The sequence below is a fragment of the Loxodonta africana genome, chromosome 1 (assembly GCF_030014295.1).
Source record: "Loxodonta africana isolate mLoxAfr1 chromosome 1, mLoxAfr1.hap2, whole genome shotgun sequence".
Taxonomy (NCBI): Eukaryota; Metazoa; Chordata; class Mammalia; order Proboscidea; family Elephantidae; genus Loxodonta; species Loxodonta africana.
Window position 1 is genome coordinate 220,339,614 of NC_087342.1, and position 25,604 is coordinate 220,365,217.

At 43.8% G+C, this 25,604-nt stretch overlaps 1 protein-coding gene and 1 non-coding gene across 21 annotated transcripts in view; both read left to right on the forward strand.

Moving 5' to 3' along the window:
• Positions 1–25,604, forward strand: part of MTHFD1L (methylenetetrahydrofolate dehydrogenase (NADP+ dependent) 1 like) — a 254,772-nt gene that overhangs the window by 12,439 nt on the left and 216,729 nt on the right. For 4 of the 20 annotated variants that reach the window (XR_010323119.1, XM_023547699.2, XM_023547747.2 and 1 more), the window contains exon 1: positions 20,462–20,794. The exons of 1 other annotated variant lie outside the window; for it this stretch is intronic. Coding sequence is in view for 14 of the 19 variants with exons in the window: in XM_023547699.2 (XP_023403467.1) it covers positions 20,583–20,794 (212 nt within the window). In the remaining 5 variants the exon portion in view is untranslated. Of the gene's footprint in view, positions 1–10,227; positions 10,342–20,461; positions 20,795–21,208; positions 21,481–25,604 lie in introns of those variants that run through there. 15 more of the 20 variants (XR_010323131.1, XM_023548440.2, XM_010600959.3 and 12 more) reach the window with 8 other exon arrangements.
• Positions 22,023–22,148, forward strand: LOC111750460 (small nucleolar RNA SNORA11). Its single transcript, XR_002785589.1, has one exon. It is a non-coding gene; the product is annotated as a small nucleolar RNA SNORA11 (small nucleolar RNA).

Consider the following 25,604-nt stretch of genomic DNA (forward strand, 5'->3'; position numbering starts at 1 on the left):
CTGCTGACTTGCTTGGTGCCTGTTATCCCTTCTTTTCCTTCAGTTTTTCCCATTTGTAATAGAAATGTCTAGCTGTGCCTGTTCTGCCATGGTACTTTTGGAAGCAAATAATTTGTATTCTAGATTTCGCATATGAAGAGGAATTTTTGGATTTTGGACTTGGAGTTAAGACTTTTGCTATTATATGATGGGGTGAATACGTTTTGCATGTTGCAAGAATGCGATTTTTTGGGAACCAAAGGGTGGAATGTCATGGATTGAATTATGTCCCCCCAAACATGTGTCAATTTGGCTGGGCCATGATTGCTGGCATTGTGTGACTTTCCTTTATGTTGTAAATTCTGCCTCTATGATGTTCATGAGGGAGGATGGGCAGCAGCTGTGTTAGTGAGGCAGGACTCCACCTACAAAATTGGATTGTGCCTTGAGGCAATCTCGAGATATAAAAGAAAGAAGCAAGCGGAGACCGTGGGGGAGGGGGAGGAGGCGGCTAATACCACCAAGAAAGCAGTGCCAGGAGCAGAGCGCATCCTTTGGACCTGGGGTCCCTGTGCCTGAGAAGCTCCTTGACCATGGGAAGACTGAAGACAAGGACCTTCCTCCAGAGCTGACAGAGAGAGAAAGCCTTCCACTGGAGCTGATGCCCTGAATTTGGACTTCTAGCCTACTTTACTGTGAGAGAATAAATTTCTCTTTGTTAAAACCATCCACTTGGGGTATTTCTGTTATAGCAGCACTAGATGACTAAGACAATGACTCTCCTAAGCAGATACTCTTTCAAACAGTTCATAGCTAAGGAAAATTACAATCAATAACATACTCAATACTCTGTCTCCCAGGACATAAGGAAAAAAAAAAGAGCAGGAACTGGAAACTGGCAGAACTAACTCTGTCAGAACTTTGGAACCAAAGGTTTACTGCAATCAAGCGAGCACAGGTCAAGAAAAAGATGATTTAAAAATGGCAGAAAAGGTTTGTGGCATTTTCTACTTGCCCATGCCTCGACTGCTGTCTGGTTAGGTGGGTCTGTTAAACCAGTGACAGCCTGCATCTCCAGAGTGGGCTGGAAAGAACTAAAGAAAAACATGGACAAAGAACTAAGGAAAAACAATGTATTAACAAAATGAGAATATCAACAAAGTGAAATGAATTATAAACAGGAACCAAGGAAATTTTGGAGGTGAAAAGTAAAATAACTAAAATGAAAAATTTACTAGAAGAGTTGAGCTGGTAGAATGATCAGTTTATTTTGGATACAGGACAATTGAAATTATTCAGTCTGAGGATCAAAAAGGAAAAAGAATAAAGAAAAGTGAGGAGAGGCAGAGGGCCTTTTAGGACACCATCAACTGGATAAACATATGCATTATCAGTGTACACAAAAGAGAAGTGAGCGAGAAAGGAGCATAAAGAATATCTATAGAAATAATGGCTGAAATCATCCTAAATTTGATGAAAAACATGAATCAGCATATTCAAAAAGCTCCATGAACTCCAAGCAAGAATAACTCAAAGAGATCCACACTGACAAATATTATACCCAAACTGTTGAAAACCAAAGACAAAGAGAGAATCTTGAAAGCAGCAAGGGAACTGACACATCACACATGAGAGAGCTTCAATAAAATTAACAGAATTCATAGGACCAGAAGGCAGTAGAATGGTGTATTTGAAGTGCTGAATGAAAATAAATAAAATGTCAACCAAGAATTATTTAACTGCCAAAACTGTCCTTCACGATGAGGATGAAATTAAAACATACTCAGATAAACAAAAGCTTAAGGAATTGGTTACCACCAGACTAGACTTGCCTTACAAAAATTGCTATAGGGCGTCCTTCAGGCTAAAATGAAAGAACACTGGATAGTAATCTGAAGCTGTATAAAGAAATAAAGATCTCCAGTACAGGCAATTATACGGGCAAATATAAAGGCCAGTATTATTATATTTTAGGTTTTTACTTATACTTTTTATGTCATACATGATTTAAGTAACAAATGCATAAAAGTATTTGTAAATGTATGTTATTGGAGACACAATGGATGAACATGTAATTCGTGAGAACAAAACTTAAGGCAGAGATATGGAAGTATACAGAACCAAATTTTTTGTATACTACTGTAATTAAGTAGGGAATAATCTGATTTCAACTGTTATAAATCCGGGATGTTAAATGGTACCCCCATGGTAACAAATAAGAAAACATCTACAACACATATGGAAAAGGAGATGAGAAGGGAAACAAAACGATGACAGAATTAAAGAGAGAAACAGTTCTACAATGACAGTTTATACAATCACACATCAAAGACATCATCTATGAAGAAAGAAAAAGGTCATTTAAAAGACAGGAAAGAAAGAGAAGACCAATACGGATGTCAGAAGATACCGCGAAATTTGCTCTTGAATGTAGAGCAGCTAAAGCGAATGGAAGAAATGACAAAGCAAAAGAGCTAAACAGAAGATTTCAAAGGGCAGCTCAAGAAGACAAAGTAAAGTATTATAATGAAACGTGCAAAGACCTGCAGTTAGAAAACCAGAAGGGAAAACATGTTCAGCATTTCTCAAGCTGAAAGAAATGAAAAAAAATTCAAGCCTCAAGTTGCAATACTGAAGGATTCTATGGGCAAAATATTGAATGATTCAGGAAGCATCAAAAGAAAATGGAAGGAATACACAAAGTCACTGTACCAAAAACAATTGGTTGTTGTTTTACCATTTCAAGAGGCAGCATATGATCAAGGAAGAAGTCCAAGCTGCAATGAAGGCACTGGCAAAAAACAAGCTCCAGGAACTGAGAGAATACCAATTGAGGTGTTTCAACAAACAGATGCAGCACCCACAGGTACTCACTCATCTATGCCAAGAAATTTGAAAGACAACTACCTGGCCAGCTGACTGAAAGAGATCCACATTTGTGCCCATTCTAAAGAATGGTGATCCAACAGAATGCAAAAATTGTTGAACTGTATCATTTATATCACACACAAGTAAAATTCTGCCAAAGATCATTCAAAAGTGGTTGTAGGAGTACATCAACAGGGAACTGCCAGAAATTCAAGCTGGATTCAGAAGAGAACGTGGAAATGAGGAATATCATTGCTGATGTCAGATGGTTCTTGGCTGAAAGCAGAGAATACTAGAAAGACGTTTACCTGTGTTTTATTGACTATGTAAAGGCGTTTGACCGTGTGGATCATAACAAAGTATGGATAACACTCTGAAGAATGGGAATTCCAGAACACTTAATTGTGCTCATGAGGACCTTGTACATAGACCAAGAAGAAGTTGTTCCAAAAGAACAAGGGGATACTGTGTGGTTTAAAATCAGGAAAGGTGTGCGTCAGAGTTGTATCCTTTCACCATTCTTATTCAATCCGTATGCTGAGCAAAATAATCCAAGAAGCTAGACCATTTGAAGAACATGGCATCAGTACTGGAGAGAGACTCATTAACAACCTGTGATACGCAGATGATGCAAACTTGCTTGTGGAAAGCAAAGAGACTTAAAGCACTTACTGATGAAGATCAAAGACTACAGCCTTCAGTGTAAATTACACCTCGACATAAACAAAAACCCTTACAACTGGACCAATAAGCAACATCGTGATAAACAGAAAAGTCTGAATTTGTCAAGGATTTCATTTTACTTGGATCCACAATCTGCCCAAGGAAGCAACAGTCAAGAAATCAAATAACATATTGCACTGTGCAAATCTTTACAGTGTTGAAAAGCAAAAATGTCACTTTGAGGACTAAGGTGCGCCTGACCCAAGCCATGATTTTTTCAATCGCCTTAAATGCATAAGAAAGCTGGACAATGAATAAGGAAGACCAAAGAAGAATTGATGCCTTTGAATTATGGTGTTGGTGAAGAACATCGAGTATACCATGGACTGCCAGAAGAAAACACAAATCTGTACTGGAAGACATAGAGCCACAGTGCTCCTTGGAAGCAAGGATGGCGAGACATCATCTCACATACTTTGGACATGTTATCAGGAGGGACTAGTTCCTAGAGAAGGACATCATGCTTGATAGAGGGTCAGCAAAAAAGAGGAAGACCCTCAACAAGATGAACTGACATAGTGGCTGTAATAATGGGTTCAAACATAACAACGATTGTGAGGATGGCGCAGGACCAGGCAGTGTTTCGTTCTGTTGCAGATAGTGTTGCTATGAGTCAGAACACTCAATGGCACCTAACAACAACAACAATCATAGTAGGAGATTTTAATATTCCACTTTAAATAATGGACAGATTATCTACACAGAAGATCAATAAGGAATTTTTTTTTATCAAGTAACAAACCTTACAGTCATGTTGTGGTGCGATGGATGGCTTTTATATGGCCTTTCTCACCATGGTCTTGCAACTCACACCGAAGTGATTGGGTGGGACTATACAAATAAGGTATATGGAACTCTAACAAAGGGATTGGTCAGTTTTGCCATCACGCTAGCCTTAAAATGAGCCATCACAGAAGTGGAAGGAGATGATCTCACCAACATCAAGAAAGTAGAGCGAGGAGTGGAGCGCGTCATTTAGACCCAGGATCCCTGCACGGAGAAGCTCCTAGAACCAGGAGACTGAGAGACAGAATGCGAGCGAGAGAGAGAGAGATGTAACATTGAAGGTGGTGAGAAGCGGTGACAGCAGAACCAAGATACAGCCCAGCCCACAGAGTAAGAAAGCCAAGCGCCTTCAGACAGGAGCCTTGCTGGTGAGTGTAGGGTGCCTCTAGGTACTTGGTGGAGCTAGGTTTGCTTACCCACAGAGGTAGACCTGAGCACCTTCAGGCCAAAGCTTACTGGCAGAGTGGGGGGTGCCTCAGGGTACTTATCGTTAGAGCTAAAACAGCTTTGTAACACTTGCCCAAGCAGGGCAGAGGCCAACGGCCAGAGAGAGGCATGCCTATGGGCATGACTGAGAAGGGACTACGCTGATGGAAGAACTGTATCCAGAGCATTCCTGAACCTAAATTGTAACCTCTTACTTCCCGAATAAACCCCATAATCACGAGTATTGTGTGTGAGTTCCGTGTGGCCACTGCAATGAATTATGGAACTCAGCAGAGAAGTAGAGAGTGCCATGGGATGTTTGGTGTCAGAACTGGTAAAGATGGCGGAGAGAGGAGGCATGTCTGACCTCTGCCTCAAAGGAGCCTTGGGTTGTTGATCTTGATTCTCCTTTCCCCCTTGTGAAGTTAAGGGAGGTCAGATGCTACCCTCATGCCATTTTTATACCTAGAAATTCCAATTTAGAAGTATAAAACTATTTAAGATCTAATCATTAAGGGCCTAAGTTTTTTAAATAATATATTTGTGCAAATCATAAAAATGTTAAGCCAGAGCTTTTTTTTTTTTTTTCTTTAAAGAAAACAGAGACCAGGGATATCAGTATGTACTGATAGTCAGGAGAATGTTTCAAAATGGCTAGAATAGAAAACTCAGGGTTCTCATACAATATGTTAGATGCAGAAGAAGTCTTTAAGATCCTTCTCAAGATTTAAGTAAGCTTTAGAGTAACGTTTACATTGATTAAAATAGGCATTCCTCTGTGTTTGAGAAGTTTTATATCCACTAAATTTAAAAATTCTCAGTAGAAACATACCCAACTAATCTGGAAATTTGCTTCCAGTGGAAACTCTGACCTTAAGAACTTAAAAACACCAATCTCATATATCGAACTTCTCTAACAAATTAAAAAAAAAAAAGAAACAAAACTTTAATTTTAGATTCCAGCTGAAGACTGTGGAGAGCCGTTGAAAAGTATACAGATTTAATACTCTTTTTTGCAACAAGCAGGTGGGAGGACAAGGCCCTAGACTGGGGAATCATGTTTCTCATGTATCTAAAAGCCTCAAGGCAAAAGCATTCCCCACTGGAAAAAAAGAATGGATGTGGAGAACCCACACATGACCCAGCTGGACCCACTCTCTGCAGCGTGTTTTTTGGTGAGGTCAGGAGAGCAAGAACCCCACCCAGGACCCCATAAACAGAATCAGGAGCAAGAACCCCATCCAAGACCCCATAAACAGAGTGCGGGCCTTCCCCTACTAACGCCTTCCCCTTTTTTTACCCCATCGCAGTGCGAGACATGGAGCTAGCTTTAGAACTACACAGAAAAGGCTCCAGTGCCAGAAGGAAGCCAAGGAAACTGTATGCAGTGAGAGGACAAGGATGGTCCCAGAGGGTCTGGGGCTCAGACTCCTCGGCCTGAGCCGTTCTGTCTTCAGGCTCCAGTCAGGAAACTGTCATTCCAAACACAGCACCAAGGCCCAGGGTGGGGATGTTAACACTCCGTGGTGCTAGCCCTGAGGGTCACATGAGGAAGGTGATTCCAGGCATCCAAGGCTTGAAAACCACATATGTGAAGGGCCCAGTAACAGCGGAGGAGGGCCTTAGGATGCCTCTTAGGATTTAGTCCCTTGGCCTCCTCTGCCACCTTTTACCTCACAGAAGAAACTCAGAGTGCAGAGCACAAAACTAGTCCCCCACCAAATCATATTTAGCCTCACTCCCTTATGCTAAGAATTACCCAGTTCTTTGTGTTACTCACCATTTCCTGGCTCCAGCTTCTGGAAGTTAAGCAGATGTCCTCTCTGAGCCCAAGAAGCCACTTTAGAGGGATGGGAGTGGAAGCAGAGCCACTGGGCAACCTGGAGGCAGATGAATCCTGTTTGGTCCACACAGCCAGTCAACAGTTGAAATCCTTACTTGTGATTTATGGATGTGCAAGATGGTTGTCCTAGGTCCCCAGCTGCCTAGACTGGACGAGTTCTCCCTGTGCCACTCCTGGGACCTGAAATAGAAGAAGATGGAGGGAGACAGTGTTGAATAAGGAGGGAGTGACAGGTTCTTGGCCTTCAGCCCAGGCTCAAGGCAACGCTCCACCCTCAGAGCATCCGCATTTAAGGCAGAACAAGCTCCAGCCTTCCAGAGCACACACGTGCATTCTTCACACAGCTACACAGGTCTCTTCTTCCAGCAACAAGATCACAGATGGAAGAATTTTCTCATACCCAAGCGTGAGAAGCATCCATATCTGGACAGGCTGGAAAATGTGAACCTGATTTCCTCCAGGGAGCCAGGGGTCCAAAGTTGAGGTTGTGGGTTCACCTATGTAACTCTGTCCCTTATAGATCAACACACGCACTGTTATTTAATCATGGGTGAATTTTCAGGATTTTTCAAGTTTGGTCAATGAACTTATGCTTCACTGATTTTTAATTATATGTAATTAAAACCCTCTGTGCTTTTTTTTTTAATTTTTTCATTTCATTTCTAGGATTGTAATATGTGATCGATATTTTTCCTGCTGCTTTTGCAATTAACATTTCTTTCTTCCCCTTAACATTTTTTTCTCCTTCATTCTCAAACAAACCATGACACCACCAGTCCCTCTGCTTTTGAGAAATCTGGGAGGACTCCTGAACACTTTCTTTTTCAACCTTATAAGAAAACAAAAAAATTAACAAAAAAATCAGAAAATCATTAAGTTTTTTCTAAGGAGTCATCTTCTGCCTCTGTTCCCATTTATTTTCATCTTGCTTCCCCACTAAGCTGACTCCTACTCTTTTATTTCTTGGTCTCAGTGTAGATGTTCTCTCTTTCTCTCATCATCTTTACACCAGTGTCTCCCCTTTAAACATTATCCTTCCTGCTTTCTCTAATCGTTGCTGTTAGGTACCTTTGAGTCGTTTCTGACTCATAGTGACCCTATGTAAACTGAATGAAACACTGCCCGGTCCTGTGCCATCCTCACATTTGTTGCTATGTTTGAGCTCATTGTTGCAGCTACTGTGTCAATCCATCTTGTTATGGGTCTTCCTCTTTTTCACCAACCCTCTACCGTTTTTCTCTAATACCACTCTCCATTTTAATTCACATCCTTATTTCTATACGTATGATTTTCAGCATAAAATAGAAGCTTGTTTGGTATGTAGAATCTCAAGTCCTACCCCCAACTTGCTGAATCAAAGTGTGCATTTTAACAAGACCCATAGGTTATCTACATGACATTCAGCTTTGAGAAGCATTTCCTGCTCTATAGCCTGTAACTCAAGGAACAAGCATTCTATCAACTGATGCCCTTTGAACCATCTACACCATATCATTTTCTATCTTCCTGATCCGCAAACAATCTCCACGTCTAGGCCTCCTCACAGTCTTCCTTACCTTGCTCATAATAAGCTCCTGTTTGACGTCATTCAATCATAGCTGTCACTTCCAAAATCTATTTGCAGCACAGGAACTGTGTTGTTGTTAGGTGCCGCCAAGTTGAGTCGATTCTGACTCAGTAGCCCTATGTACAACAGAACAAAACACTGCTTGGTCTCACATCCTCCTCACAATCATTGCTATGTTTGAGCCCATTGTTGCAGCCACTATGTCAATCCACCTAACTAAAGATTCTTCTTTTTTGCTGACTGTCTACTTTACCAAGTATGATGTCCTTCTCCAGGGGCTGGTCCCTCCTTATAACATGTCCAAAGTAAGTACGCAAGATAAAGTCTCACCATCCTCGCTTCTAAAGAGCATTCTGCCTATACTTCTTCTAAGACAGATTTGTTCATTCTTCTGGCAGTCCATGGTATATTCAATATTCTCCACCAACATTACAAATTCAAATGCGTCAATTCTTCTTCAGTCTTCCTTATTCCTTATTCATTACCCAGCTCTTGCATCATATAGCTGAATGCAACTGAAAATATCATGGCTTGGTCAGGTTCTGTTTTAAATCACAAATGTACTCACACCCACTCCTATTTAATGCCCATCAGTGGCTGTCCACTGGCCTTCAAAAAGCCCACAGTAGTCAGCATGGTTCTAGACGATCTGTTGCCCTTGCCTCTTCTGGTCTGGCTCACACAGCCCCCACCCCCAACCCACACTTTGTTTTCTCTGCTTCAATCATCTCTGATTTCCACCAAGGAATGGATAATACTGAGTTCTTGGCTGCTTCACAGATTTACACACTCATTTTGCCCAAGTAAATACTCTTTCCACACCCACCCATCACACATACTATCAGCCCTGCTCAACCATGCATGTAACTAAATCAAATTAATTTTTTGAATCTTCACAAAATATTTTTCCCTTTCAAGTAGTCCAACCTGACTCTTAGGTCCTTTCATTACGGGTATCAGATGTCCCTAGTTTTTCATTATTTGTTTAAAACTATCTCCCACACTAGACTGTAAATGTATGGGCAGGCACTATACGTTTTGTTTTCTTATTTCTTCTGACATATGACAATTGATCATTGAGGATACACACAAAATAATCACACACACACAATTATCGCCTGTTGTATATACTTTTGAGTAGCACTATCCAATGGAACTTTCTGGGGAGACAGACATATTCTGTTTCTGTACAGTCCAATATGGTAGCCGCTATAGCCCCATGTGACTATTCAGCATTGAACACATGATAAGCACAACAAAGGAACGGAATTTTTTCTTTTAGTTTTAATTGATTTTAATTGAAATAGCCACATCTAGCTAGTGGACATCACAGCTCTAGCAGACTCACCAGAAATCTAAGTGACCAGTACAGCAAAGAGGGTGTGAAGTTGCCATCAGCACAATGCAGAGCTTCACAGCTTCTTGTTTGCTGGAAGCCTGTTGCACAGGGGAATGGAGCAAAGGTAATATTCAATTTAATTTGGTTGTGTTTACATGATTAAGGTTAGTATCAATCTAAATTGGATTTACCTCCTTCTGAAAAGTTCAGTGACATTTAAACATAGCAATGAGTGGGAGTAACTCTCTGGGGGCAGGACGTGCACTCCCTGAGGAGATGACATTTGAGGTGAGTCCTAAATAATAAGAATTATTGGATTTTTTTTTTTTTAAATTTTGAATTCTTATGGTTAAGAAGTTTTTCTCTAGTCAGAGGAAATACCTGGAGCAAAGACCAAAAAGCAGGGAAAATCTTGACTTCTTGGAAGAAGTTTTTAGAAAATGTGTCAAAAACATTTCTCTTGAGGGTGTTATAAATTTAAGTCAGAGAGTTATACGGGAGGGCCCGGCATAGTGTGGCTACAGGAAGTCGCCAGGCTCCGGAGCAGCCCAGGGTGGGCGGAGAGGCAGCGCCCTGAGACCCCGGGACAGCAGCACGGGGCCAGGCAGGGCGCTGACAAACGCCGGAGCGGGAGCGCGACCAAACACGGCTGCGCGGGAGGACGCGCACTTCCGCTTTCGGTTTCGGAATTGCAAGGTGCTGAAGAGGAGCGCTGGCGTCGTGGTCGCTAAGCGTTTAGCTGGTAACTGGCGAGTTGTGGGTTTGAACCACTAGCCGCTCCTTGGGAGAAAAATGTGGCAGTCAGCTTCGGTAAAATTACAACCTTGGGAACGCCAAGGGGCAGTTCTACTCTGTCCTAGAGGGTCGCTACGAGTGGGAATCCACTAGGAGGCAATGGGTTTGGTTTGGTTTTTGGAAGTATGGAGAGGAGGGGTTCCGTGGCCCGACCCAGAGGCCTCCACCTTGTGACCGTGGGGTTCAGTGGCTCCCTCTTGGACTTGGCATCTGCCAACTGCCGTCTTTTATTTCCTCTGTAGAGAAAAGCCTAGCTTTCCTGAAATACATGTATAATGAGCTTAAAGGTGGATTTCAGTAGGCAAAGATTGCTAATACACTTGGGGAGCAGAGAAAGTTGGTATTTGCAAATTTGGCCCTTTGGAAAAAAATTTAACATGTTATTTGGAGGAATAATTTGTTTGGTCCTCATAAATATTTGTCCATCTTTAGAATCCTGGAAGTCTGAAGCGTTGGCTTCTGTTTCATAGTTTGTCTTCCCTTTCATATCACATCTTTACCCAGGAGCAGGGCAGTGATGGAGCAAACCCAGTTTGATTTCTGCAAGAGCTGAGGAACTTGGAGAGAGAAGTTTTCCAGGCTAAGAGGCAGGCAGATACCAGTCCTTGTGAGAAACAGTACACAAATGGTGAAGTACTTTTAGATCTAGAGCAGGGGGAATTAATGACTCATTTTTTATCTGTCAGTGCAGCATTTCCAATGGTGGGAATCAAACAAATAGAAAAGACAGTATGAAACCTATTACTAATTCTGGCATAAGTTATTAATGATACTACCTCTGCCCTAGATGGAGTACAGACCATTCTCAACTCATTGTCATGAGTAGTAGAGGACAGTTGTATTGCTCTAGATTTCTCGTTGGTTAGTCATAGTGATGTCTGTGCCATTGCTAATACTTTCTGTTGTAGCTGGATCAATAGAGTAGGCAAGGTAGAACAGGATGTACATTGCCTTAAGGAGAAAGCTATTTGGCTGTCTAAGGTTGATCCTCCTGGCCCATGGGATCTGTTCTCTTGGCCTGGGTTTGGCATTTGGGGTTCCTGGTTCCAAAACATTTCACAGGAACATTATATTCTTGTTTTTGTCATAGTGGCAGTGATCTGGTCCATTGAGTTCCATCCAGAGTCTTAAATACTTTTGTGCAGCTGCTTTCTTGTTAGATGATTGTCAAGATGTTACAAGAGCGAAAAGGTCAAGGAGTTCTTGTAGAACAACTGACTTTCAAAATGACTAAGCAGTCTCCAAGTGGTGAAGATCTGGATCTCTAAAAAAAACTCCCGAAATGGGTCAACCTCTCACAAGCAAGAGAATGACCGAAAGAGGAGACTGAGTGACTGAATGAACAAATGGACCATGGCCAGACCGTGCGTGGTCCAGCCATTGTCCATTTTACGTGTGTGTGTGTGTGTGTGTATATATATATATATATATATATATATATATCTCCACTTGCGTATAACTCTGAGAACCAATCTGCAGTGACCAGTCCACGAAGCCAAACAACAGTCCCTGTAACAATGTGCCCGAAGTGGCCAGGACTTGATTAACAACTTACACTTCCTTAATTTTTGTACTTGCTTACAACTTAGGATCAACTTCTTCCCTGAAGAAGTAAAAAATGTTCCCCTCACCAATCACATAGGATGCCTTGTTTATAGTTAGCCCACCTCCGGCTTCCCCATGCCTTTAGCCTCTGATCTGTGCACACTTGAAGCCTTCCCTTCTTTCCATTATAAAGCTTTCCTGCCTGCCTTTGGGTCTCTGCCAAACACAAGTGATGGTGGCTGATTCCCTTGCTATACCAATTGGTGAATAAATAGGCTTTGTTTGTTCTTATGTGGGTGTTCATTGTCAATTATTTCCACAATTATTTTGGAAGTCCCACTGAGACATAGTCTTGACTATCTGTCGCTGCAGACCTAAGCCTTTGACCTTATAATGGTACCCACAGAGACCGCTTGTGCCTCGCTACTCATGGCTTGCTGAGTCTGTACTGATGTGGTAAGTCAGCACCAGGTCTTAACTCTGCTCTTTGTGTTGAATTCCTTAGCTGTTTATTGTCTGGTACCCAGGTTTTGTCACTGGTTGCCATTTGTTTGGCATCATCCTTGGTGGAATCAAGCCATTTCTTTTCATCCTTGTTTGCTGTCTTCTGTGCTACTGTTTCGTATTGTGGGTGAATTTTTCTTTTTTCACTTTATGCTTTTCCACACATTCCAAATCTGTGTGTTAAGAATATTTCATTTTTACAATCAGAAATAAAGGTGGTTGTTGTCAGTTGCCATGGAGTCGGCCCTGACTCTCGGCAACCTTGTGTATAACAGAACAAAATATTGCCCAGTCATGTGCCATCTTCATGATCTTTTATATGTTTTAGCCCATTGTTGTGCCTATTATGTCATTCCATCTTCTTGAGGGTTTGCCTTGTTTTCTCTGACCCCCTGCTTTATCAAACATGATACCCTTTTCTAGGCATTGGTCTTTCCTGATGATATATCCAAAATAAGTAAGGTGAAATTTCACTGTTCTCACTTCTAAGGAGCATTCTAGTTTTATTTCTTCTAAGACTGATTTGTTCATTTTTCTGGAAATCTGTGGTATATTCCATGCTCTTCAACAGCACAATGCAGATGTATCAGTTCTCCTGTGATTTTTTTCATGATCCAGCTTTTGTATGCGTATGAGGCAACTGAAAAAACCATGACTTGCACCAGGCACACCTTAGAAATCAAAGCGGTGTCTTTGCTTTCTAGAGCTTTAAAGAGGTCTTTTGTAGTAGATTTGCCCAGTGTAATATGGTATTTGATTTCCTGAGTGCTGTTTCCATGGGAGTTGATTATTGATCCAAGTAGAATGAAATCCTTGATAACTTCAGTATTTTCTCCATTTATCATGATGTTGCTTATTGGTCCAGTTGTGAGGATTTTCTTTTTTTTTTATGTTCCGGTATAATCCATATTGAAGGCTGTAGTTTTTGATCTTCATCAGTAAGCATTTCATATCATCTTCATTTTTGTCACCTGCATATCACAGGTTGTTAATGAATCTTCCTCCAATCCTGATGCCTCGCTCTTCCTCATATAGTCCAGCTTCTTGGATTATTTGTTCAGCATATAGATTGAATGAGTAGGTTGAAATGATACAACCCTGACACATAACTTTTCCAGTTTTAAACCATGTAGTATCCCCTTGTTCTGTTCATATGACTGCCTTGTGATCCATGTATAGGTTGGTCATGAGCACAATTAAGTGTCCTGGAATTCCCATTCTTCACAGTGTTCCCTGTAATTTGTTATGATCCACACGGTAGAATGCCTTTGTGTAGTTAATGAAATACAGGTAAACATCCTTCTGGTATTGTCTGCTTTCAGCCAAGATCCGTCTGACATCAGCTATGATGTTCTTCATTCCACGTTCTCTTCTGAAACTGACTTAAACTTCTAGAAGCTTCCTGTAGTTGATTCTGAATTCTCTCTTCATCAAAATTTTGCTAGCATGTGATATATTAATGATGTTGTTTGATAATACCCTTTAATAATCAGAAAGAAATACTATATATTTTTAAAAAGACCACTCAGCTCAAGCATCAGATCCTCTGGGGGTTTCCCTGATTCTCTTCCAAAAGCCAGACCCCCAACCATTTCCATCACCTCATCACTGTTTTTTTTTTTTTTTTTAATAATTTATTTTGTTGAAAATAAACACAGCAGAACACACACCAATTCAGCAATTTCTACATGCACAACTCATTGACATTGATTACATTCTTCAGGCCTTGCAACCATTCTCACCCTCCTTTTCCAAATTGTTCTTTCCCAGTAACATAAACCCCCTGCTCCCTAAGCTCCCTGTCTAACTTTTGTGTTGCTTTTATCAATTTTATCAATTCAATCCTGTATAACCCAAAAACCCACTGCCTTCAAGTCGATTCCGAAATACAGTAAACCCTGTAGGCAGAGTAGAACTGTACCTATCGAGTTTCCAAGGCTGTAATCTTTACAGAAGCAGACTGCCACATCTTTCTCCCCTGGAGCGGCTGGTAGGTTTAAACCTCTGACCTTTCAGTTAGCAGCCAGGTGCTTTGAATGTGTACCACCACGGATCCTCTGATCCCGTATAGATAGTTCTTAAAAGAGCACAGTGATCAAGGTACTTACCAGCTTTTTTTTTTGTTTGGTAACAACTCTATTGAAATACGGTTCACATACCATACAATTCACCCATTTAAAGTGTACAATTCACAAGGATATTTAGGATATTCACAAGTTTGCAACCACCATCATAATCCATTTTTAGAACATTTTCATCTCTCCAAAAAGAATTCTTGGACCTTTTAACTGTCACCCTCCAACTCCCCCTCCCCCATGCCCCCAGCCAAAAGCAACCACTAATCTACTTTCCGCCTCTGTGTATTTGCCTTTTCTGGATGTTTCATACAAATGGAGTCATACAATATGTGGTCCTCACAAGCCTTTTTAAACATGAGTATTGCGGTACTTGTAGAGCGGAGTGGCAACTGTCACTAGGGTGGCAGAGTTCCTCCTCAGAGCTTCCTGAGGGCAGGCACTGGAAAGTCTCCTCTTTGTGGCCAGTGTGGTTGGTGTTCCGTAGTGGTCACCGACTGTCTGTTGAATGAGTGGTCTTCATTTTAAGGATGAGGCAAATAAGCCTCCCAGGGGTTATGTGACTTGCTTGAGAACGTAAAGGCAGTGGGTGAATGGTGATTCAAGTCTGGTCTCTGCTGTTTAGTTGCTGTACAAAACAGAACTTCTGTGAAGCTGTTTCCTCATTTGTGAAATGGCAGTAATACCTACTTTACACGGTTCTGAAAATGTTAGCTATTCCTGTACCCTACAAAGTCATCAGAATGTCAGATGTGGCAATATCCTACAATAAAAAATATAAATAGTGTAAGATTAAGAATATGATCTTTGGAGTCAGACAAACTCCTAGCTCTGCCACTAAATCAACTGACATTTCGAAACGAGTTTTCTGAGATTTAAAGTCAGGACAATAATTCTCGTTACGTTTTCTAGGATTAAATGAGTGGTTTATCCAGCACCTAGTAAAAAGCTCCCCACATATCTGTTGGTTTGTTGTATTGTGGGGGCTTGCGTGTTGCTGTGATACTGGAAGCTATGCCACCATTATTCCAAATACCAGCAAGGTCACCCATGGTAGTCAGGTTTCAGCTGAGATTCCAGACTAAGACAGACTAGGAAGAAGGATCTGGCAGTCTACTTCTGAAAAAATTAGCCAGTTGTCATGGATTGAATTATGTCTCCCCAAAAATGTGTATCAATTTGGCTGGGCCATGATTCCTGGTATTGTGTGATTTTCCTATATGTTGTAAATCCTCCCTCTATGATGTTAATGAGGGAGGATGGGCAGCAGTTGTGTTAGTGAGGCAGGACTCAGTCTCCAAGATTGGATTGTGTCTTGAGGCAATCTCTTGAGATATAAAAGAAAGAAGCAAGCAGAGAAGACAGGGGAACCTCATACCACCAAGAAAGCAGTGCCGGGAGCAGAGCATGTCCTTTGGACCTGGGGTCCCTGTGCAGAGAAGCTCCTAGTCTGTGGGAAGATTGGTGAGAAGGCTGACAGAGAAAGCCTTCCCCTGGAGCTGACACCCTGAATTTTGACTTTTAGCCGCCTTTACTATGAAGAAATAAATTTGTTAAAGCCATCCACTTGTATTTCTGGTAGAGCAGCACTACATGACTAAGACACCAGTGAAAACCTTATGAATAGCAGCAGAACATTGTCTGATATAGTGCCAGAAGATGAGCCCCTCAGGTTAGAAGGCACTCAAAAGACGACTGGGGAAGAGCTGCCTCCTCAAAGTAGGGTCGACCTTAATGATCTGGATAGAGTCAAGCTTTCAGGGTCTTCATTTTCTGATGTGGCACAATTCAAAATGAGAAGAAACAGCTGCAAGCATCTATTAGTAATTGGAACGTGGAACCTACAAAGTATGAGCTAGAAAAACTGGAAGTCAAAAATGAAATGGAATTCATGAAGATCAATATCCTAGGTATTAGTTAGCTTAAATGGACTGAAATTGGCCATTTTGAATCAAAAAATCATATGATCCACTATGCCAGGGATGACAAATTAGAGAGGAATGGTGTCCCATTCATCATCAAAAACATTTCAAGATCTGTCCTGAAGTACAACGCTGTCAGTGATAGGATAATATCCATAAACCTGCAAGGAAGACTAGTTAATATGACTATTGTTCAAATTTACATACCAACCATTGATGCTAAAGATGAAGAAATTCAAGGTTTTTTCCAAGTTCTGCAGTCTGAAATTGATCAAACATGGGGTCAAGATGCATTGATAATCACTGGTGATTGGAATGCGAAAGTTGGAAACCAAGAACAAGAAACAGTAGTTGGAAAACATGGACTTGGTGATAGAAACGACGCTGGAGATTGCAGGATAGGCTTTTTCAAGACCAATGTCTTCTTCCCTGCAAATACCTATTTTCAACAACATAAATGGTGACTACATACATGGACCTCACCAGATGGGATAAACAGGAACAAACTGACCACACCTGTGGAAGGAGATGATAGAAAAGGCCAGTATCATCACTCAGAACAAGGCCAGGGGTCAACTGTGGAACAAACCATTAATTGCTAATATGTAAGTTCAAGTTTAAACTGAAGAAAATTATAACAAGTCCATGAGAGCCAAAGTATGTCCTTGAGTATTTCCTACTTCAATTTAGAGACCATCTCGAGAATAGACTTGCTGCACTGAACACTAATGACCAAAGACCAGATGAGTTGTGAAATGACATCAAGGACATCAGACATGAAGAAACCAAGAAGTCATTAAAAGGACGAGAGAGAAAGAAAAGGCCAAAAATGGATGTCAAAAGAGACTCTAAAACTTGCTGATGAATGTCGAGTAACTAAAGCAAATGGAAGAAATGATGAAGTAAAAGAGATGAACAAAAGATTTCAAAGAGCAGCTGGAGAATACAAAAAATTACAACGAAATATGCAAAAGTCTGGAGTTAGAAAACCAGAAGGGAAGAACACACTCAGCATTTCTCAAACTGAAAGAACTGAAAAAAATCAAGCCTTGAGTTGCAATATCGAAGGATTCTACGGGAAAAATACTAAACAACACAGGAAGCATCAAAAAATGGAAGGTATATGCAGAGTCACTGTATCAAAAAGAATTGGTAGATGTTCAACCATTTAAGGAGGTAGCATATGACCAAGAACCAATGGTACTGAAGGAAGAAGTCCAAGCTGCACTGAAGGCATTGGTGAAAACAAGTCTCTAGGACTTGACAAAATACCAATTGAGATGTTTGAACAAATGGAAGCAGCAGTGGAAATGCTCACTCATTATGCCAAGAAATTTGGAGGATAGCTACCTGGCCAACTAACTGGAAGAGATCCATATTTGTGCCCATTCCAAAAAAAGGTTAACCAACAGGATATTATCAAAGAATATCATTAATACCACACACAAGTAACATTTTGCTGAAGATAACTCAAAAGAGGTTGCAGCAGTACATCCTCGGAGAACTATCAGAAGTTCAAGCCAGATTCAGAAGAGGATGTGGAAGCACGAATATCATTGCTGATATCAGATGGATCTTGGCTGAAAGCAGAGAATAGCAGAAGGATGTCTACCTGTGTTTTATTGACTACGCTAAGGCATTCGACTCGACAGCAACGGGGTTTAAGGCATTCGGCTGTGTGGATCATAACAAACTATGGATAACACTGCAAAGAATGGGAATTCCAGAACACTTAATAGTGCTCATGAGGAACCTGTATGTGGACCAAGAGGGAGTTGTTCGAACAGAACAAGGGATAGTTTATGGTTTAAAATCAGGAAAGGTGTGCATCAGGGTTTTATCCTTTCACCATCCTTATTCAATCTGTATGTTGAGCAGATAATCTGAGGAAGTGGACTGTGAAGAACGGGGCATCAGGATTGGAAGAAGGCTGTGATACGCATATGACACAACCTTGCTCACAGCAAGTGAAAAGAACTTGAAGTTCTTACTGATGAAGATCAAAGACTACAGCCTTCAGTGTTGATTACACCTCAACATCAAGAAAACAAAAATCCTCACAACTGGACCAATAAGCGATGTCATGACAAACGGAGAAAAGGTTGAAGTTGTCAAAAATTTAATTTTATTTGGATCCACAACCAGCGCTGTCATGGACTGAATTATGTCCCCCCCAAAATGTATCAGCTTGGTTAGGCCATGTGTGGTTGTCCTCCATTTTGTAATTTTCGTATGTGTTATAAATCATAATCTTTGCCTGTGGTTAAAAAGATTAGGGTGGGATTGCAACTGCACCCTTACCCAGGTCACCTCCCTGATCCAGTGTAAAGGGAGTTTCCCTGGGGTGCGGCCTGCACCACCTTTTATCTCTCAAGAGATAAAAGGAATTGGAAGCAAGCAGAGAGTTGGGGACCCCCATACCACCAGGAAAGCAGCACCAGGAGCAGAGCGTGTCCTTTGGACAAGGGGTCACTCGGCCCGAGAAACTCCTCAACCAGCGGAAGCCTACCTCCAGAGCTGACAGAGAGAGAAAGCCTTCGCCTGGAGCCAGCACCCACCCTGAATTTGGCCTTGTAACCTACTAGACGGTGAAAAAATAAATTTCTCTTTGTTAAAGCCATCCACTTGTGGTATTTCTGTTATGGCAGCACTGGATGACTAAGACAAACGCCCATGGAAACAGCAGTCATGAAATCAAATGATATATTGCGTGAGCAAATCTGCTGCAAAAGACCTCTTTAAAGTGTTGAAAAGTAAAGATGTCACTTTAAGGACTAATGTGTGCCTGATCCGAGCCATGGTGTTTTCAGTCACCTCGTATGCATGCAAAAGCAGGACCATGATAAAGGAAGACCAAAGAAGAATTGAAGCCTTTGAATTCTGGTGTTTGCAAAGAATATACTATGGACTAACAGGAGAAGGAAACAAATCTGTCATGGAGGAAGTACAGCTAGAATGCTCCTTAGAAGCAGGATGGGGAGACTTAGTTTCAGGTACTTTGCACATGTTATCAGGAGGGACTAGTCCGTGGAGAAGGACATCATGCTTGCTAGAGCATCAGTGAAAAAGAGGAAGACCCTCAATGGGAAGGACTGACACAGTGGCTGCAATAATGGGCTCAAGCATAACGATAATTGTGAAGATGGTGCAGGACGAGGCAGTGTGTCATTCTACTGTACATGGGGTCAGAACCAACTGGATGGCACCTAACAACAGTATGGTGTTTTTGGGGGGTTTTTAAGCACCTATTGTTGTTGGCTGATAGAAAACCAGTACCTCTTAACCACCGACTAGTATTATTCCCACCTTTTGGGTTACATTTAACTGCTCAGCTATTAGCTGAAAGGTTTTAAGCACTAGACTACTAGCTGAAAGGATGACAGTTCCAACCCAACCAGAAGTGCTTCAGAAGACACGCCTGGCAACTTGATCCCGAGAGGTCACAGCCTGGAAGACCCTATGCAGCAGTTCAACTCTGCACACACAGCGTCGCCATGTGTTTGAATCTACTCCTTGGCAACTAACAACATCAACATCCTAAAATTAGAAGGAAGAGCATTGCTAATCTCTTCACAGACGAGGTGCTAAGGTTCACAGATGTTCAGTAACTTGCCTTAAGTTACAAAGACAACATTTGAACTCCAGGATCCACACACTCTTAGCTGTTAGGCCGCCTCCTGCACAAACAAACCCAGGCCCCCCATCTAAGCAGAACATACTGCCACATGCTTTTCCAGGAGGAAAACTGGCATTTGAGGGCCGAGGGTGCTACCGGCATCCTGGAAGAGAGGAAGGATGCAAGGGTTCAGGAAGGGCCCACGCCACCCTCATGCCTCGCCCTCCTCTGACTTGGATCCCTCACTAAATTTAGAGTAGTCCCTGAAAGTGTCAGGAAGCCTAACGGTGAGGTCCAGGGAGCGCGAACGAGCAGCCCCGTGCTCCGCAGGCCCCCGCCCTCCGAACGTCACGGCCACTAGATGCAGTGCCCCCTAAGGGCTCCTGCTGCGGCCGCGGAGGAAGCGCCAGGCCGTTCCTGCCGCCGGCCCGTCACCCGCAGGACGCGGCTCTCCGGACCGGCCCACACCCGCCACACCCGGGAAGGACTCGGCTCCGCCGCGCCTCCGTGTTCGGCAGTCCCATTTCCGCGCGGCGGGAGGATCTGCGCGCTTTCGCTTTCCATCAGTCCCCGCTGTCCTATCTGCGAGGCAGCATGAGCGCGCGGCTGCTCCTCGTCCTGCGCCAACTCCGCCGTCCTCAGCCTCCCCCGGGCCCGCCGCGGCGCCTCGCTGCGCCCTGCCGTGCCCTCGGCAGCGGTGGAGGCCCCGAGAGCCTGCTCGGGCAGCGGCGGCTGCAGGACGGACAGGTCCGGAGCAGCCGTGGCCGGGGCAGCCGGCCACCCCCGGCGCGGGCCGCCATCGTCAGGTGAGTGTTCGTGCTGCCGCCCAGGTCCCAGAGACTGGGAGCGGGGGCAGCCGGCGCGCACGGGTCTGAGCTCCGCGGTGGGTGCTGAGGGTGAGCTCGCGGGGAGGGGCGCGGGTGTTTGGTGCCGACTTGCTGGAGTAACTGGAAGGCCGGGCCGTGCGCCGGGAAGGGACCCAGGGCGGCGGGCACTCCCGGTGGGCGCCGCCAGCTCGCTCCTTGCCGGGCTTCACGTGCGCCCCGGCCGCCGGCTCTGACGCAACCGTGCTGGGCGCGTCCCCGGCCGGAAAGAGGCGGTGCGGCGGCCCGGGGGTGGGGAGAGGCCTGGAGAGGGGTGGAGGGAGGCGGAGGAGGCCGGAGAAGAAGGAGAAGAGGGCGACGCGCGGTGCCCGCCACGCCGCCCCTTTTCCGGCGGGGGTGAAGCCCGGCGCAGCGGGCCAAGTGGGCTCCGAGAGGAGAGGCCTTTGGCCGAGGCATCCCCGCGCCCAGAGCCGCGCCTGGCTCCGCGGCCTGGACAGTGGCTTCCCGGGAAGTGCACTTTGTCCTACTGCACGTCGCCGCCTCTTTGAGTGGAAAAGCGGCTTTTACATCATCTTTTCTGGAGAAGTTAAGATGGGGCCGGCCACAGGGTAACCAGCAGGATGAGGCCCGAGGATGGGGGATGACCCGTGTCCGGCATCAGCACATGGGTGGGCGCTGCTTTATTTCTGAAGTTCTCCGGAACGCAGAAGCAACTGGTGGCAGCGCCGAGGCAGGCGCCTGAGGGCGGGAGGAAGAGCCTTTATCAGGAGCTTCAAGGAAAGGCGTGTTCACTGCGGGCGGCATTGCCCCGGGCTGCGGAGGAGCAGAGCGCGTTGGCCTGGGCTGGAGGCGATGGGAAGGCCGGGGCCCGCCTCCCCTCAAACTAGGATTCCTCGTGCCAGCGTCCACTTGCAGGCTGTACCTGCCGTCGTTTTAGCATCTCCTTCCTTCTCCCTTCTATCATTCATCCTAAAATAATTGCTTTTTTTTTTTTTTGCCTTTGTAATAACTTTAGTTTCCAAGGCTCCTCACGGTGTGGATGAAAATCCCAAGGAGCCTTTTGTTGCGTTTACCTTTTTTCTCAATGTTGCGTTTACATTTACTTTCCACCTCTAGGTCGTTCGATTTTTTTTTTTTTATGGTGGCAAAACACACGTGAAGCTTACTACTGTAAAGTGTACAGTTCAGCAGCATTTAGAATATATACACGGGGGTGTGCTCAGAGCAGGGGGCCTGAAGAATGGCTCTCTGTTTACAACACACCCAACAGGAATCTGGGTTCATTGTGACAAGGGGCACAACTTGTGGCCTTCCTATAAACAATTGCCCTACACATGAAAAAAATTATCACAACTGTCTAGTTGCAGGACTTTTTCATCACCTCAAAGAAAACCTATTAAATAGTCACTCCCCTACCCCTTTTCCTGGGAGATCATTAGTTTTAGCTACTGTATGCAGGTCAGAAGGGTCTCTTTAGTGGAAAGGCCATGAAGACAGCAGGGTGCCAAATCCACCACCCAATCTATTTTCTCCATGGAATTTATCACTGCCTGAAGTTTTCTTGATTCTTTATTGATTTTCTCATTTATTGTCATTCCTTCACCTGGAATGGAAGCTCTGTGAAGGGCAGGGTCTTACTGCTCTTGTTCGCTGCTGGATCCTTGGCACTGGGGAGAGTGCCTGGCATGTGGTAGGAATTTGTGAAATGGTTGTTGAATGAATGAATCATGATTTTGGAGTCACCTGGGTTCCATTCATGCATGCTCTTTCAGTTTAAAGCCATGGCTGTGGTGGATATGAGTAGATTGGTCAGTAGGAGACTTCTGGAGCCCGAGAGCCTGGGTTAGGATCCCACGGCACTGGGTTGCCTTGAAAGCGATTTCCCCAGGACTTGGAGGAATTGGCCAGGTCGGGTTGGGGGCGGGGGGGGGGGTAGGTGGGAGGGAAGGGTTGTTAAGTCTGGCTGGAAGTCACTTGGAATAGCCATCCGGGAACCCAGGTATGTTAGTTCTGGGTTCATTTCATGGACACGTATCTGAAAAGTTAAAGTACATCACCAGGTCCTTCTTCTGAGATGGCTCTGAGTAGACGCAAACCTCCAACCTTTCCGAGCAGCCAGTAGCATCATTTTCACCACCCGGGGACTCCCTCTGTCCTCTTACCGGACTGTTATGTTGGTAACTCATTAGAGCTTATAAATTGTACTCACCAGCGGATATGTGAGGGTGAACTAATAGAAACCCTGGACATAGGCTTTTGAAGTTTTTTTTTGGATCTTACAGAGCCTCTCCCCTCAGACCTGCTTGTCCTGTTGCCACATGTTTGGGCGGCAGGGTTTTCCTGAGGAGGAAGACAGTATCATTTCACAGACAGCAGCCCAGAGATGAAGGTGAAGTTTCCAAGGAGTCACACCAATCCTTCCAGCTGTTCCCAGTCAGGACGGAAGTTGACAAGGCAATTATACTAGTCCAGGCAGGAAAATCTCTGGCTAGAAACATGTATGCTACTTTTTAGGTTTATCAAGCCTGGTGACTCCTTTGTTTCATGCCTTGCTTGTGTCTGTAAGTATACTGAGTAACCCCAAAGAACAAAATGCTACACATGGAACAAGTTGTGTGTGGGGGAGGGGAGAGGTAGCTCATTTTATTAGTTTAACTGGTTGGTGTTGAGCCGTCTTCCCGTACCTCTATTTTCTAGCACCTGCACCAGTATTTTAAAAGTCTGACTACTTTTTACCTATTGTGAGTTATCTGTAGAAGTGTTTCCTTCATTTTACTGAGCAGTGGGCAAGACCACGAGTTTTTGGGAAGATCATTGCTGTCAGTATGAGTGTGTTTAGTGTTCAAGGGTAGCTTTGGGGCATGGAAAAACCTATATACAATGAGGATTTAAAAAAGGCAACAAGACACGGTAGTATTCCTCTTTACAGATGAGGAAACTGAGGTTCATAGAGACTGAGTAAAATGCTCACTTAAGTGAAAGGCCTCTTGAGTCTGAGTCCAGGCCTGGGTTCCTACTCTTTGTGACTCAGAATTACCTGGACTCCTTGTAAAAACATACATTCCTGGGCCCCATCCAGAGATTGGTGGTTTGATCCTACCAGCCACTCTGCGGGAGAAACATGTGGCAGTCTACTTCTATAAAGATTTACAGCCTTAGAGACCCTGTGGGGCAGTTCTCTTCAGTCCTGTAGGGTCTCCATGAGTTAGAATCTACTCAGTGGCAGTGGATTTATTTTTGGGTTTTGGAATCTTTATGTGAGCCGATCGCCTGGTCCTTTCTTCCTCAGAACTACTGGTTGGTCCAAATCACTGACCTTTCGGTTAGCATCCAAGCATCCAAGTGCTTAACTGCAGTACCACTACAGCACCTTTCTTCATCAGCTCCTCTCCAGCAGCAGGGGTGGCTGACCATGCCTCTTTGCTCTTGACGGATTATCTGACTGAAATGTCTTCACTTTGGCTTACAAAGCATTTTTTGAAAGCTGTTATGTGTGTGAAGAAGATAGAGTGGGCCTGTGGGAGACCAAAAACAAAACTTAAAAATGGTAGCACTGAAGCTCAGGTGCTGCATTGCCTGAGTCTTTGTTGATTATCGTGAGAAAAAAAAGAGCTTGCTTTCATCGTTCATATGTTAAACCAGACCAAAACCAGTTTGGGAGTCCACTCAACTAAAGGGGATGCCATTACTTAGAAGGCTCATGTAGAAACGTTAGCAGTAGTATAATTGAGAACATTTGTTACTAATTAATACTCTCAGTTCTCTTACCATGTGTCATGGATTAAATTATGTCCCCCCAAAAATGTATCAACTTGGTTTGGCCAGGATTCCCAGTATTGTATGGTTGTCCTCCATTTTGTGACTGTAATTTTATGTTAAAGAGGGTTAGGGTGGGATTGTGACACCATCCTTACCCAGGTCACCTCTCCCTGATCCATTGGAAAGGGAGTTTTCCTAGGGTGTGTCCTGCACCACTGTTTATCTCTCAGGAGATAAAAAGGAAAGGGAAACAGAGAGTTGGGGACATCATATCACTAAGAAAGCAGCACCAGGAGCAAAGTGCGTCCTTTGGACTTGGAATCCCTGCACCTGAGGAGCTCCTCGACCAGGGGAAGGTTGATGACAAGGAATCTTCCTCCAGAGCCCACAGAGAGAGAAAGCTGTCCCCTGGAGGTGACACTGTTACCAGTCACCAATCTGACACAAAGGGTCCTTGTCTTTTCCCATGTAAAAATACACACAAAAGACAAACTATCCTCAGAAAGCTTTATTTTGCTTGAGTCAAGCAAAAGGAGTCAGTGCGAAAGACAAACTATCTTCAGAAAGCCTTATTTTGCAGTGAGGATCGTAGGGTGGTGATGAAGGTGGCCTCTGAAGTCACTCATCCCAGAAGGCTGAAGAAATAGAGCCTGGCTTTTGCCACATTGGTTTATCTAGGCCTGCCCTCCCCCTTGGCTGCCATCATTCACCCTTTTCCTCCTCCTGCAGTGGTGATAAGGTAGAGGGAGGCTGGGAGACCTGCTGCTGGGCCTTTTAGGGGGTCCATTTGCAGGTGCCAGGGTAGTGAGAGGCTCTCTCCCTAAGGAGCCTTAGGAGTTTATCAAATTGTGATGTAGCCCCAGGGTTTCTGCAATGTTGCCTTCTCTCTCCTTCCTTCCTATCCCCTTCTTTAAACTCTGGGACCTGGAATTTATCCTGAGCCGGCACTTCTTGTCTTCCCAATCACTGTCTTTGCTACCCACCCTTTACTCACTAACATTTGCTTTCCTCGTGGACCCCAAACTAATTTTTT